Genomic DNA, 13,462 nt, shown 5'->3' with positions numbered 1-13,462 from the left:
GAAAATGCCTTTCTGAGTAGGGTCACCCTTGTGGTACTGTTGTGTCTTGGGAAAGTGGCAAATTTCGTACACTTCTAACAGTTGGTATCCCATGTCCAGAGCTTTGAACAATTCCACGCTGACCCAGGTTCCCGTCAAGGCACGTTCTTCCTGGCTGTGATGGCAAGGTTTGTCCTGGTTGCACGTTTCGGCACAAGTACGGCACAAGGGAAACATCAGTTTGCCTTGACAATGGTGAGGTAAGACGGGATGGTATAGGTTCGTGGGAGGCAAAACTTTACACTTGATCAAGCCTTCGTATTGTCGAATGTTTTTCAGGTCGATGTGTTCCGTCAGCAATTGCGGGTACCCTACGGGAAAGCGACAATATTTGCACACGTAGGGGTACAGCGAACACACGTCCAAGTATTTGATTTCTTCTCCTTTCTCTTCGTCGGCTTGGTACAGCAAACAGGTGGCATTGGTCCTTCCTCCGTACAAACTATCCCTCGGGTTCAACGGGTCCATGAACTGGTAACTTTCCACGAGGCGTTTAAACTCGGGATCGGTTTTCAAACGGTGATCGTACTCGTGTTCCCAAAATTTCACCACTTGGTATCCTTCCTGTTCTAACTTTAGGCGTCGCTGACAAGTGTCCTGGTACAAGTCTTCCATGGTTCGTTGCAAAAACTGATTTTTAGTGTCACGGTCAGGGTAACAGACGGGACATCCGTGAAATAAGCAACCGTTAAACTCGTACACGATCTTGGGGTTTTCTAAGTCCCAGCCATCGACCGAATACGTTCCGATGGTCTTTTCGCCTCCTCCGTTGCGGGCATGCTGAATCCATTTGTCTTCCTTGTCGCACAAGTAATGTAACCAGCGTAGGGCTTTGACCGAGTATTGACGTTTGACAAAGTGGGTCGTTTGAGGACTGATGACAGCCACGGTGTTTTCAGGCATGAATCGTTGGCGGTACACTAAGGAACACGCTTTGGCAATGGTGCAAGCTTCTTTCAAAGGATCGACCCCTCCGTGTTCCATGAACAGTTCTCGAAATTTTCCACAGCAACGTCGTAAAATGTCCACGTCGGAACGACAATACTTTAGCATTTCTTCCTGAAAGTCGAAGGGGTCAGAGGCATGAGCCTGGTACCAAGCGTAGAAAGCTTCTCGTTGTTCGGTACGCATATTGTCGGGGTCGTAATAGTGAGCCTCAGGCAAATGGGGTAGAACGGCATGTTGATTGGCTTCCGTATTGAAAAAGTGAGGAAAGTACCCTTTAGCCATTTCTGTCATTCCAAACGTTTTAGGCATTCGGCTCAAAGGCATGGCCAAGTAACTCATCGAATCTTTAAACTGCACTTGTCCCACTTGCATGAAAATGATTTTGGCTCCGTTCAAAGTGACTTTAGGACGTTCGGTGCCTTGTTCCGTATAGTATCTGAGAAGAAACTGTCCATCGTATCCGGAGAAATTGTGAGCCATCACCGTGGCATGACGATGACAATCTCAGTAACGTTCGATGTCCTCTTGGCTCCACGTCTTGTCGATGGGGTCTAAGACCCATCGAGCGAAATCGGCTAACGTGTTCGGTCCCCGAAAGATTTTTTCACGTCCTCCAGGAATCTTGCTGCAGTGAGGGCAATGACTGAAGATAGGTTCTTGAATGCACTTCTCGCACGCTCGATGAGCCACGCAGAAATTAGGAATGTGAATGCCGGTCTCTTACATGCATTCGAAATCGAAAAAGATGAAATTGCCTTTCTTCTTGTGACCGTCCTCTTTCTCTGGTGGGGGTTGGTATTTTTGCACGTAGCATTGGTGTTCCAAGTCGACGATGTGGTGACAAATGTGACATTTTTTCTTTCCTCGACATACGTGTGCCTTGGTACTGTTGGTACGTATGCCTTGTCTACACGTAGGGCACAATCTCAGGAGTTGACAAGCACATTTCTTCTGTGAACCTTGTGTTTTCAAATGTTGTTGGTAACAGGTAGGGCTGACAAACGTGCGCAGACAAGTCGAACAAGGCACTGGTTCTTCGCTCAGACAGGGTGGAGAGGCCAAACATCCTGGGCATTTCCATCCACAATGCTTGTGTTGCTCTCGATTGTTATAACCATAATCACATTTCTCACAGTAATATCTGTATCCCAGGAATCCGGTGATAGTGGTAATGGTATCGAAATGGTCATCGTGATAATAAACATGAATGTATTTTCCGTCCTTAAAGTCTTGGCCTCGAAACAACAGAGGTCCGCGCATTTCTTGAGGGTGCACTTTCAAGGTGTAGCGTGGAGCTAGGGCATCTTGCAATTTTTGCATCTCAGGAATGCCACAGGGTGTGTCTTTGGACAGGCCAGCTTGTTGCAACAGGAGTTCTGCTTCGTTTCGTTGTTTGGTTCGGTTCGATTTTCGAATGTTCTCCCAGGTTCTTTTCCATTCTACCGTGTCGTTCTTGTTGGCATAGGTTCGTCCCACCACGATGGCACGGGCTAAGCACATCTGGTCTTGAGGGTTGTTAATTCGGACGAGACTCTTTTTGGTGTTGCGAAGGTCGTCCACCAATGACATCTTTTTGCGTCCTGTCCCTTGAGGAAGAGAGACGTGAGCCATTTTCAGTGTGGCTTTACCATCGGTGATGTCAAACTGGTCATTAGATTGTTGTACGTGTTGAATCTTGTCCATGACTTTGGAAGGGGTTAGTTCTGCGGGTCTGCTAAACTCGATCCAAACAGGGGATTTCAAACCGTCGTGATCTATGGATAGTGTCAAGCGATCGTCTTCTTTGGGTTGACATTGTCGCTTGAGTGAGGTGAGCAAAGAATCCCACATCTCGGTGATAAACCCTTCTGCTTTCTCCAAGGGTACGTCGGCCTTGAAATCTTTAAACTTCACCGTGTAGGTGTAAGCCGTGGTTCTAAATTTTCTAGAGGAGCGCTTTTCCGTCTCTCGAATGGAATAGTACTTTTCAGGGTTGACTAAGGGTGGTGAACTTGGTTTAGAGGGTTCGGATTCTGGTTCACTCATGTCCTCTTCAAAATCACTGGCATGAATTTGTGCCAAGATTTCAGCCCTGGTACGAGGCGATAGATCACGTTTCTGCCTCTTACTTTCTTCTTCTTCTTCTTTCTTCTCGAATGAATAGAATCGTTTCTTCTTGAGTGCAAAACGTCAAATGACTCAAGTTTAAACACCATAGACTAATTTATAGTCATGACAAACCAGCGTATATAAAAGGGTGCGTGTCTTGTCCTTTCACTATTCATTTCACTCTCAAGCCGAGCACAACGATGGAAGAGACTAACCAGATGGAACGTTTCGTCAGAGCTTTGCGAGGGGTCATTAGAAAATTCTCTTCAGACCAGCCGACGGACTACTCTCCTTCCTTTCGAGATAAAAGTCAAGATACTTGCTATATCTGTAAGAAGAAAGGGCATTGGTCTTCAGAGTGTCCAGACCGTCAAAAAAGAAAAAAAAACAGGGGCTAAAAAAGACAAAAGTCAAGATACCTGTTATTATTGTAAAGAAAAAGGACATTGGTCTCCAGATTGCCCAAAAAAGAAACAAGAGGAGTCAGAAGAAAAGAAGGATTCTTCAGAAGAAGAGAGGGATTCTTCAGAAGAAGAGAGGGATTCTTCGGAAGAAGAGAGGGATTCTTCGAAAGAAGAGAGGGATTCTTCAGATGAAGAAAGAAGACAATTCTATTTAAAAGAAGCAAAGAAACAGGAGAAGAAAAGAAGAAGGGAAGAAAATGAGGAAAAAACGGTGAAGAAATTCAAAAAACAGAGAGACTAAACAAGGAGAAAGAAGAAGTCAATGAACTTTTAATTAAAGTGTTCTGTGGTGAATTGTGAATTGGATTGTAAAAAATGGAGAAAAGAATACATGAATGATATAAGGTAAGTGTCTTTGAGTTTTGATTTTAAAATAAGAAGCTACACTCACGCACTCATACACAGACACGTACTATAAGGGTAAAAATGGGCTGTTGATTTTTTTTTTTTTTGAGTTATTGGCAATTGAAATTGTATTTCTTTTCGAGAAATGTGGGTGGCCCTGAAAAGGGCCTTTTTATTTTGGTGTAGGGGTGAGTTTAACCAATCAACTTTAACTGCCTTAAGCCTTTGCCACGGCCGAGGCCTACTTCTGATGATTGGGTTGAAATCACTAAGGGTGGTACGATAGGCTTAGTCACAGGGTTGGCGTGTTTAGCTCGGGAAGGTCGTATTCTCTTCGGTCGTGATAAAGAAGTCTGATACATTTGTTTCAGACTTCTTAACTCCGCTAAAATGTCCAACAGTATCGTAGCCGTTTGATTTTCACCCTCTTGTTTCTTTGCTGCTACTTCTTCTTGCTGTTGTTGCTGTTGTTTTTTTCTTACCTCTTCTTGTTGCTGTTGCTGTTGCTGTAGGAGAAAAGCTTGTTCCGCTTCCTTTTGTCGTTGTATAAATTTCTCCAATTCTTCTTTCTGTCTCTGTCTAAAATTCTCCACTTGCGGTAATGAAGAAGGTAACGAAGGTTCCGGAAAAAATTCTTGCGAGGAAAGAAAATCCACAAAATCCCAATGTACCTCTTCTGAAAGTAAGTCCGGGTTCCCTTGGGCAGTCTCCCCTGCTGGTGCACCCCAATGGATCGTTTTCTGAGTTTCCGTCATGTTGAATCACTGTCGCATAGATTGACTGCACACAAGCGCTAACTAATCTATAGAGACCACGTGACGTCACAGACTGCTCTCTTCGGATTGGATGCGAGCTGACTGAATTTTGTAACGCGTGTTCGGATTGGTGAATGAATTCAATCCGTTTCAATCCTTCCTGTACCTATAAATAAGGGCAGTTCACTGCATTGATTCACCTATTTTCGTCGCTTCAAGATGTGGACCACAGTTGAGTCATCCACCCTTGTGTCTTCCATGATGTTTAGGACGGACATGCTCATGTATGTCAGGTCCAAGTGGACTGTTGTTCATAGGACAGATACTAGTCAATGGATGAGGAGAGTTTACATAGAAAGACAAGGATGTCTCAAGAGGGTACTTGTGTATGGACCGGCAGTTAGAAGGAGTTTAAGAAGAAGAAGAAGAAGATGTGACAGATGCCATCTATGTTAATATTAATATTAACATAAACCCAAAGGCCCTTTTCAGGGCCAGCCATATTTCTCGAAAAGAGATAGCCTTTCCATTGCCTACCCTTTTTTAAATTTAAATTTAAATTTAAATTTAAAAAAACTTTTTTTTAAAAAAAAAAATCCCATATTCAATTCCCCTTGTCCCTAGACAAACCCAAACTCTATTCCCATGTTAATTTCCCTTGTCCCTAGACAGACCCAAACTCTATGTTAAATTCCCATTGTCCCTAAAGTGGCCCAGCGTTTTTCTCCATGTTAAATTTCCATTGTCCCTAAAGTGGCCCAGGGGTGTTTTTAATGCTAAGTCCCATTGTCCCCAATGTGGCCCCATTTACTACTAACGCTTGTTGTCTTCATTTTTTCATTGTTACTGTTTGAAAGAGCGTAAACACGTAAAAAGAAAATTGGGTTAGTCGTGCTAGATATATATGAATGTTTTTGAAAATTTCAAATCCCAAGTATTTTTTCACATTGGTGATATTTTTAGTGAAATCAATCGGCTTTTTTACAATGTCATCAAATATTTCTTTCAAATCATTCTCAAGAACAGTTAGACCTTTTGAAAAAAAATAACTTGGTTCAACTTGCCAGAAAATATGATCTTACTGAGGCAAAAGCGTCCTTAACGAAGCAAGAAACAAAATATATTTTGGTACAGTATATGGTAGAAAAGAGTATTTTGGATAAAAGTGCTTTGGTTTCGATCAGAAAGTCTGTATTAGACACTGACATAAAAGTAAAGGAATTAAAAGTAAAATAAAAGATGGAATTAGATTTAATGAAGCTGGAAATTCAGAAAGATAAAGAAGAAAAACAAATGCAGATGCAGACACAGAAATATAAAGAAGAAAATCAAATGTAATTAGATAAGGAAGAGAGAAAGAGAGATAAATAGAAATGAAGTTACAAAAAGAACAAATGCAGTTTCAGAAAGAGGAGAAAGAAATACAATTAGATAAGGAAGAGAGATAGAGACAAATACAAATGCAAATGCAAAGAGAGAAGGAAGAGATGGAAATCAATTTAGAATAAACGAAAAAAACACTACTCAATTTTTGTTCAGTTTCATTCGGCGTGAGGCGTGAAATTACCCAGATACGTGCGTGATGCTGCAGCTATAGCTGGATTTATTTTTCTTTGCACGTTATATATGATCGCGTTAAAAAGTGCTTCCATGGCCTTGCTGTTTTCAAACATATGTGGTTCGGGAACAACTGCATCGTCGTCAGGGGCGTTTCCTAATCAGAAAATTGTGAAGACCGATGTCGTTTGTCAACCAGCACAAACCAGCAAAGTATGGCTGAAGAGTTTTGTGCAAGAAACGATTCTAGGATCGTCTGTAGAGGATAATTACTTTAAGTCACGCGCTACACGTAACTTGGTCAGCAATGTCAATAAAGTTTATGGACCATGGATTGAAAAGCATCAGGACGAGATCAACAAGAAATAAAAAATAAAAACCGCTTGTTCGGTCAAAGGAGTTTAACGTTCATCTGGGAAATCAAATGAAATCCAGAAATAAAGTCTACCGCTCAGGAACTACACCTATTTTTCCCATGACGGATCCATATCATATAGTAGAGAAGCCAGCAGGATTAGAGTCTACTCGACTAAAAGAACAAGCGCCGGCAGCGCCATACGCAGAGGGTCTGCCTGTGGGATCGTTCCCGCCTTAATCGTATAGGGTCTCAAATTATTTATCGTCTCCAAACAAGCGTGAAATGTTGGTGTAGAAATCGATAACGAGATGGTGGAAATCCTCAGTCATCTTGACGATCAAAAGCTGGTCACGTCATATCAGTATCGGATTCTATACGAGGACTTGATAAAGAAAACAGAGTTTTTTCAACATGGCTCTAGATGATACCACGTTGCTATCGATTCTCGCTCGGCCACTTCCATGGTGAGATATTATCCCAAGCTGAAATTAGATCATCAGTCCTCGTACGAGATCGCGTTGATTTCGTTATGCTCGATCGGCTTAGCCTCTAGCGTGATTTATTTCACGTCGACTAACGTTCCCACAGGCTCGCTCATGCAAATTCGTCCTGATCCCTTCATTTACTGTCTCATCCTGAACACGTACTGATCTCGGAAATCACCACGTGGCTCACCGATCAGTCTGGGAACACCGTCGAAAATAACAACTAACGAATCACCAATTATCAGCGCTTGCGGATAAAATCTTCATAGTCAACAACAAACATAAAATAAGCAGCTATGAGACGATCAAGCGTACAACGACGTAAAGTTGTTGGTGGATTATTATCCACGCTGTTTTCCTCGGTGAGAGCAGCTTTTCTAGGAATTGCAAGGAAAGCAGCTCCGATTGCTCTCAAAGAGGCTGAAGCGAGAGCCACCGGAGCGGCCTCTGCCGCTGTAACAGTGGTGGGACAAAACATAGCAAGCAAACAGTCAAAGTACTTATATTGACCTCAGTGTACAATATATTTATATCAAACAGTCAAGGTACTTAAATTGACCTCAATATGCCATATATTTATGTCAAACAGTCTGAGTACTTAAGTTGACCTTAATATACTATATATTTATATCAAACATAGTACTTATATTGACCTAATTGTACTCTATATTTATATCAAACATTCAAAGTACTTAAATTGACTTCAATATACTATTTAAGTATTTAAATTGACCTCCGTGTACTATATATTTTTATAAAAAAGTCAAAGTACTTAAATTTATCTCAATGTACTATATACTTATATCAAACACTCAAAGTACTTAAATTTACTCATGAGAGTGGAAGTTTTATGTGAGGTAGGTAGTATGAAGTAACTATGTGTGTGTTTTTGTGTTAAATTGGCCTATTCTTCTTGACCTAAATACGTACCAGTAATGATAGTTGAGAGAAGATCACTAAATCAATTTTAACAAGTTACATATCTTCAATTTAGACTATCAGCCCCTTAAGAAAGTTGAATTTGAGAAGTGGGACTTGATTTTGTTCTCCTACATGAGAAGCGGCTCCACGGTTACCAGTCAAGCACTGCGGGAATCTAAAGCGGAAACTTTCTTCTGGTTTGAACCCTTGATACCTCTGGCACCTTATGAATTTTTCCGATATAATAAGAAATGCATGTTTCGCTCTCCATTTTGCAAGTAAGTAAATAGCATATACTTTATCAACCTACTACCGAACTATCGAATCAATCATTTCCTAAATTAGTCATTCAGTCTATCGTCAATCAGTCAATACAACCAACAACCATCAAACCGACCACTCGTAGAACATTTCATTACTATCTAGCATACGTCTACGCCTCAGCGGTTTTCGTCCTTTCATTCTAGTAATGTTATCTTACCAATTGAAAAATATGTAGTTTACACTTACAATATAATTAATTTCCCTTGAGCATGAAGCATTAAAGCAACAATAATTTATATTTCTCTAATTAAGTCAGTACCATTCAAGGGATATAGCCGTCTCATTTAATTTTTTTCTTCTCTTGCATTTTATACTAAGGTGCAAATGACTATTATTTATTTATCTTTCAATGTCAAGTCTTAATAGTATCGTCTATGTGTGATCATATTTCTATATCCTTTCTTTTATGAATGAGTTCAATGCTTTAGTTATCAAAGTCCTGTCATATATATATATATATATATATATATATATATATATATATATATATATATATATATATATATATATATATATATATATATACTTTCGAATGTACTCATTACAGAAGTTCTGCCGCTTTATTTGACATAAAGTCATAACCTATTGCATATTTATCATCGAAAATTCTATTTACTTCTTTCACAAACTCTAACATTTAAAAAAAAATCGGGTGCAAAAAAAAATCACGTGATATACAATGCCTGCAATAAAACTGTCGAGAAGTGTAATATTTGAATTCGATTACCAAAATTATATATTTTGACAAGTATTTCTCAAAATCATAAGACCTAGCTCAGAAGCAGCATATTTGCCCAACGCTCTCTGACATTCATAAAGCAGTGATACTTCATGGTACTTCATTGCCCAACGCTATGTGACATCCATAAAGCAGTGATATTATGGTACTTCATTACCCAACGCTCTGTGACATTCATAAAGCAGTGATACTTCATGGTACTTCATTGCCTTTCTGTAGCATTCATAAAGCAGTGATACTTCATGGTACTTCATTGCCCAACGCTGTGTGACATTCATAAAGCAGTGATACATACTTCATTGTTCAACGCTCTGTGACATTCATAAAGCAGTGATACTTCATGGTACTTCATTACCCAACGCTCTGCGACATTCATAAAGCAGTGATACTACTGACGTACTTATCTGAGCCAAAAATCCATAAAAAAAAATAAGCGTGGAAACCTGATAAAAATATCTTGCTCAAAGCAAACAGCAGTAGAGACTCGTTTGGGACATTACATGATTTAAAAGATGCTATGAATATTTTTTTTAAAAAGATGGCAAATGAGGTTTCTGATAAAAGTGCAAAATTCTTGAGGACACTGCTAATAAAATATTTGTAAGTAGGAACCATAAACAAATATGTCGCGCTTAACTACACGTGCAGCATTTTTTTAATAAGAATATAAGTTAGTTTGAAATAAATATCATGACACCAACAAAAATCAGTCACGACTAAAAACACCCCAGTTCATAATGGCATGCCTTCTGATAGCAAACGTAACAATAAAACAATTTGTAAAAAGTTGTTAAATTACATAACAGTTACACCCAAGGAAAATTTGTTTTTAAAAATCTTGCAAACACGAAATCCAATAAACAATGCTGTTCAATAATAAACAATTTGACTAAAACACGATGACGATACCAATGAAAATATAGAACCATTAAATATATATATATATATATATATATATATATATATATATATATATATATATATATATATATATATATATATATATATATATATATATATAATGCTCATTTGTTTCTCCGTTAACTTTACATTGTCAAAATCGTTCAGTATTTTACGATATTGCACACCTTCATATTGCATTCAGGCGCAGGACACGTGTGCTCAATAGTGTATTAGAAACTCCTTTGTAAACAAATTATGTACACTCGTGTAGCAGACACTTTACGTTTTGGTTGATTAAATTTGTTTCTGAATAACTAAAGCAGATGTTTCGTGGACTGCCACATACCAGCTGCTTTGGTACATTCTGCGTTAACTTTCTTGATACAATATTTCGGATTTTGGCGATAGACGCCAGATTTCATAAAATTGCTTGGTACCTACAAATAACATGTAAGTAAAATGGCATAAACTCTCATTTAGCTGGTAATAAGAATGGCAAAACATATACTTACAGTTTTACATCCTGAATTTCCTCAAAATGTACTTTCTTAGTTCTGCAAATCCGAATTACATGAGCCATGTCATGAGTTCTCAAGCTTGATTACACATTTCGAAATTGTACTGTAATTTTGTCGATATTCCAAGTGCAATTACATTCTCCTTACTGCGCACAAAATGAAATAAACATGAAGTTCAATAGCGTCTTTTTGATAATTGCATTTGAAAGACTTCATGTTTTTCCCACATTATGATTTCAAATAGTCAATAACAGAACAAACACACATGTAGATGTCAACACGCTTCTCCCACGCTGCTTCAATCCGATGTATTTCATGTACAATTTGCACAGATGAATCCAGTCCATAATCACGAAATTTCGTAGAATCGACAAAAATACCAAAATCTATTAATTCCTGATCAAATGGAAAACTTGTTGCATGGCGCATTCATTCACAATATGACTCCAAATTTCAATTTTAAGTAGACAAAAACGCCATTTACTTTCGAAACTTATGTACTGCGCGCGACTAAATTCAAATTTATCTGGGCGGAGTTATGCGTGCATTAATAATGATGTTGTGTAATGATGAATCTGCGCTTGTGTATTTAGTTCGGAATACGGCATATATTCATTTACTTTGTTTCTTGTAGTGTATTTTGTTTATATAATTAAGCCTTAGGTAGAATAAGAAAATGAGCATATACTAAAAAGGTTACTGCATTTGTTTGAGAAAATATGGACTCGTTTTGTCGGATGGATTTACTGTACTCCCAAGGTCGTGCAACATTCCATCCGAGAAACTCGTTCATAATGTCCCATTTAAATGAAGTAACACACACACACACACACACACACACACACACACACACACACATATATATATATATATATATATATATATATATATATATATATATATATATATATATATATATATATATATATATATATATATATATATATATATATATATAATTTTACTAAACTTGTTATTTTTTTTGCGTTTTTCTGTTACTTAGTTTAAGACCAAAGAGTTGTAACAAGAAGTTCTAGCAAGATTAAACCGTTGTATGGTGTCAGATATGATCTGTATTCACGTGATTACCAGTCTGAACATATATTACGCAGTATGTTTAAAGTACTGTTAAAAGTGAGTTTTCGAACAGCAAGGATTTGAGTCAAAAGAAAATACAATGATAACATTTCAGAAACATTTTTCAGTTTCTGAAGTTTCACTTTACTATAATGTTGGTGGTGAAAATATATTTTAGATTACCGAGATATATTGTGATGAAAACAGGTAGCATTGACGGGTACAATGAAAAAGTCACCCGATCGTTTTCGAGTGTGATTGAACACTGACATCATTTTGAAACAGTCATTCAATAACTTTCGATTCTGATTGAATACGAACATGAATTTTTTCAAGTCATCCGATTCTGACGTGCTAAAAATATGACGATAAGAAATCTGTAACAATTTGTCAAAAGGGAAAAAAAAAACAGAACAAAAGAAGCATATGTGGGTAAAACAAAGAAGTAAAGAAGTACACAAATATATTATTTGGACTACCTCGCCAGGTACGGATTATAAATATGTTTTGATTTTCCGCCGACTTTATTACAATACAATATCATTCCTTCGATTTAAAATGAGACTTATCAATTGATAATATGTATAATTTATGCATGATGCGACTTAACAAAACAAATATATATTCATGCACTAAATAGTTTCGTATCTGTCATAACTCATTAGATAAATTTAGATCTGTATCAACTGTATCGGTGCTTGCTCTTGTACAGAGCAATCTTCAGATGTAGAGTTTTGAATGTTAAATCTAAAATTGATAAAATTACCTTCTATTTCAAGCTATTTAAATATAGTTATTACAAATAATAGTAATATCAAAGAAATTAGGAACAGCATGGGGTTTATTTACATTGAGAATGAAGAATTACACGAAGAATTCATTATTTTGTCATCAAGTGGAACATGTAAAGAGCTTCCATTCAAACTTTACAAGTGTTCAGAGGCAAATGGACGAAAACATATTAATAAAAATATTTGAACCAAATTGTCTGCATAAGATCAGCTGTAATATTTAAGTCATGGCTTATAACACTCAGCTTCAATTTATGCCTTGGAGCGCACATGGCTACTCGCGCTTCGGGAAAAAAAAAACACGACGAGCCCTCCATTTTGCATTCCGCTTCCAATAATAATCTGCCTCGTCCAAATCTGCTTACGGTGTATCACTTAGATTCTGGCTAAAATAATTTGAGTGATTATACCTTTTCTCGACAGTTGCTGAGAATGTTGTTTCTGTTTGAACTAGCTGTAGTACCCCAATGATTAGACAATTACTAGAAGCAAACGTCACGGAGTGCAGTGCTGGTGAGATTTCTAGAAGGCGTGGTTCATTTTTACTGAGTTCAGGTCAGAGCCGCAAGGGTATTACTGAGCTCAGTGGTCTCTATTAAAATCTAGTCATGTGAATTGATTGTGTGACTCCATGTGCAGTATATATGATTGGGGACTGGTCTAATGCACAATGGAATAAACAAGATGGGAATGTTCCGTCGTCGGGAGGCCTTGTTTATTGTTGCTTGATTGTAAATATGGTGTAGAGTTAAAGGCGAAATGAGTCTTAAAATCATGATATGACTGGACTAAGGTGGTGTGGTAAGAATAGTTCCCTGTACTAGATGGTTGAGTTGTATATTTTCAGTGCGTGAAATACTGGCGCTACTTTACGGAAATGTGTGATCTGAGATTCAGATTTTTAACTTAGCTTTAACAATTTTCCAGTCATATTGCTACTATGTATGCAGTGTTGCAGTCTAAAGTGATGTCTTGCACTGGGGCATCATGCCGCAGACATGTAGCATCATGTCCCACCCAGACACATTATCCTGACACCAGGCAGACCAGTCCTAACACTAACCTCATAATTCTGAGCGCCTAGCGAGGCAGCTGATAGTACCATTTTTAGAAGTCTCTGGTATGACTCAAAGAATGCGAAACAACATCA

The 13,462-nt window shown here is 38.1% G+C and overlaps 1 protein-coding gene across 1 annotated transcript in view; it reads left to right on the top strand.

Moving 5' to 3' along the window:
• The window catches only part of LOC149786134 (uncharacterized), a 30,446-nt gene extending 22,204 nt beyond the window's left edge, over nucleotides 1–8,242 (top strand). The window contains exon 2 of the mRNA XM_089978120.1: nucleotides 8,034–8,242. Coding sequence (XP_089834246.1) covers nucleotides 8,034–8,242 — 209 coding nt within the window. The remainder of the gene's footprint in view (nucleotides 1–8,033) is intronic.
• The last annotated feature ends 5,220 nt before the right edge of the window (nucleotides 8,243–13,462 follow it).

The sequence above is a fragment of the Sinohyriopsis cumingii genome, chromosome 12, assembly GCF_028554795.1.
Source record: "Sinohyriopsis cumingii isolate HCF-2022 chromosome 12, ASM2855479v2, whole genome shotgun sequence".
Classification (NCBI taxonomy): domain Eukaryota; kingdom Metazoa; phylum Mollusca; class Bivalvia; order Unionida; family Unionidae; genus Sinohyriopsis; species Sinohyriopsis cumingii.
The sequence above is the reverse complement of the archived record's forward strand: the minus strand, read 5'-3'. Positions and strand labels throughout refer to the sequence as shown.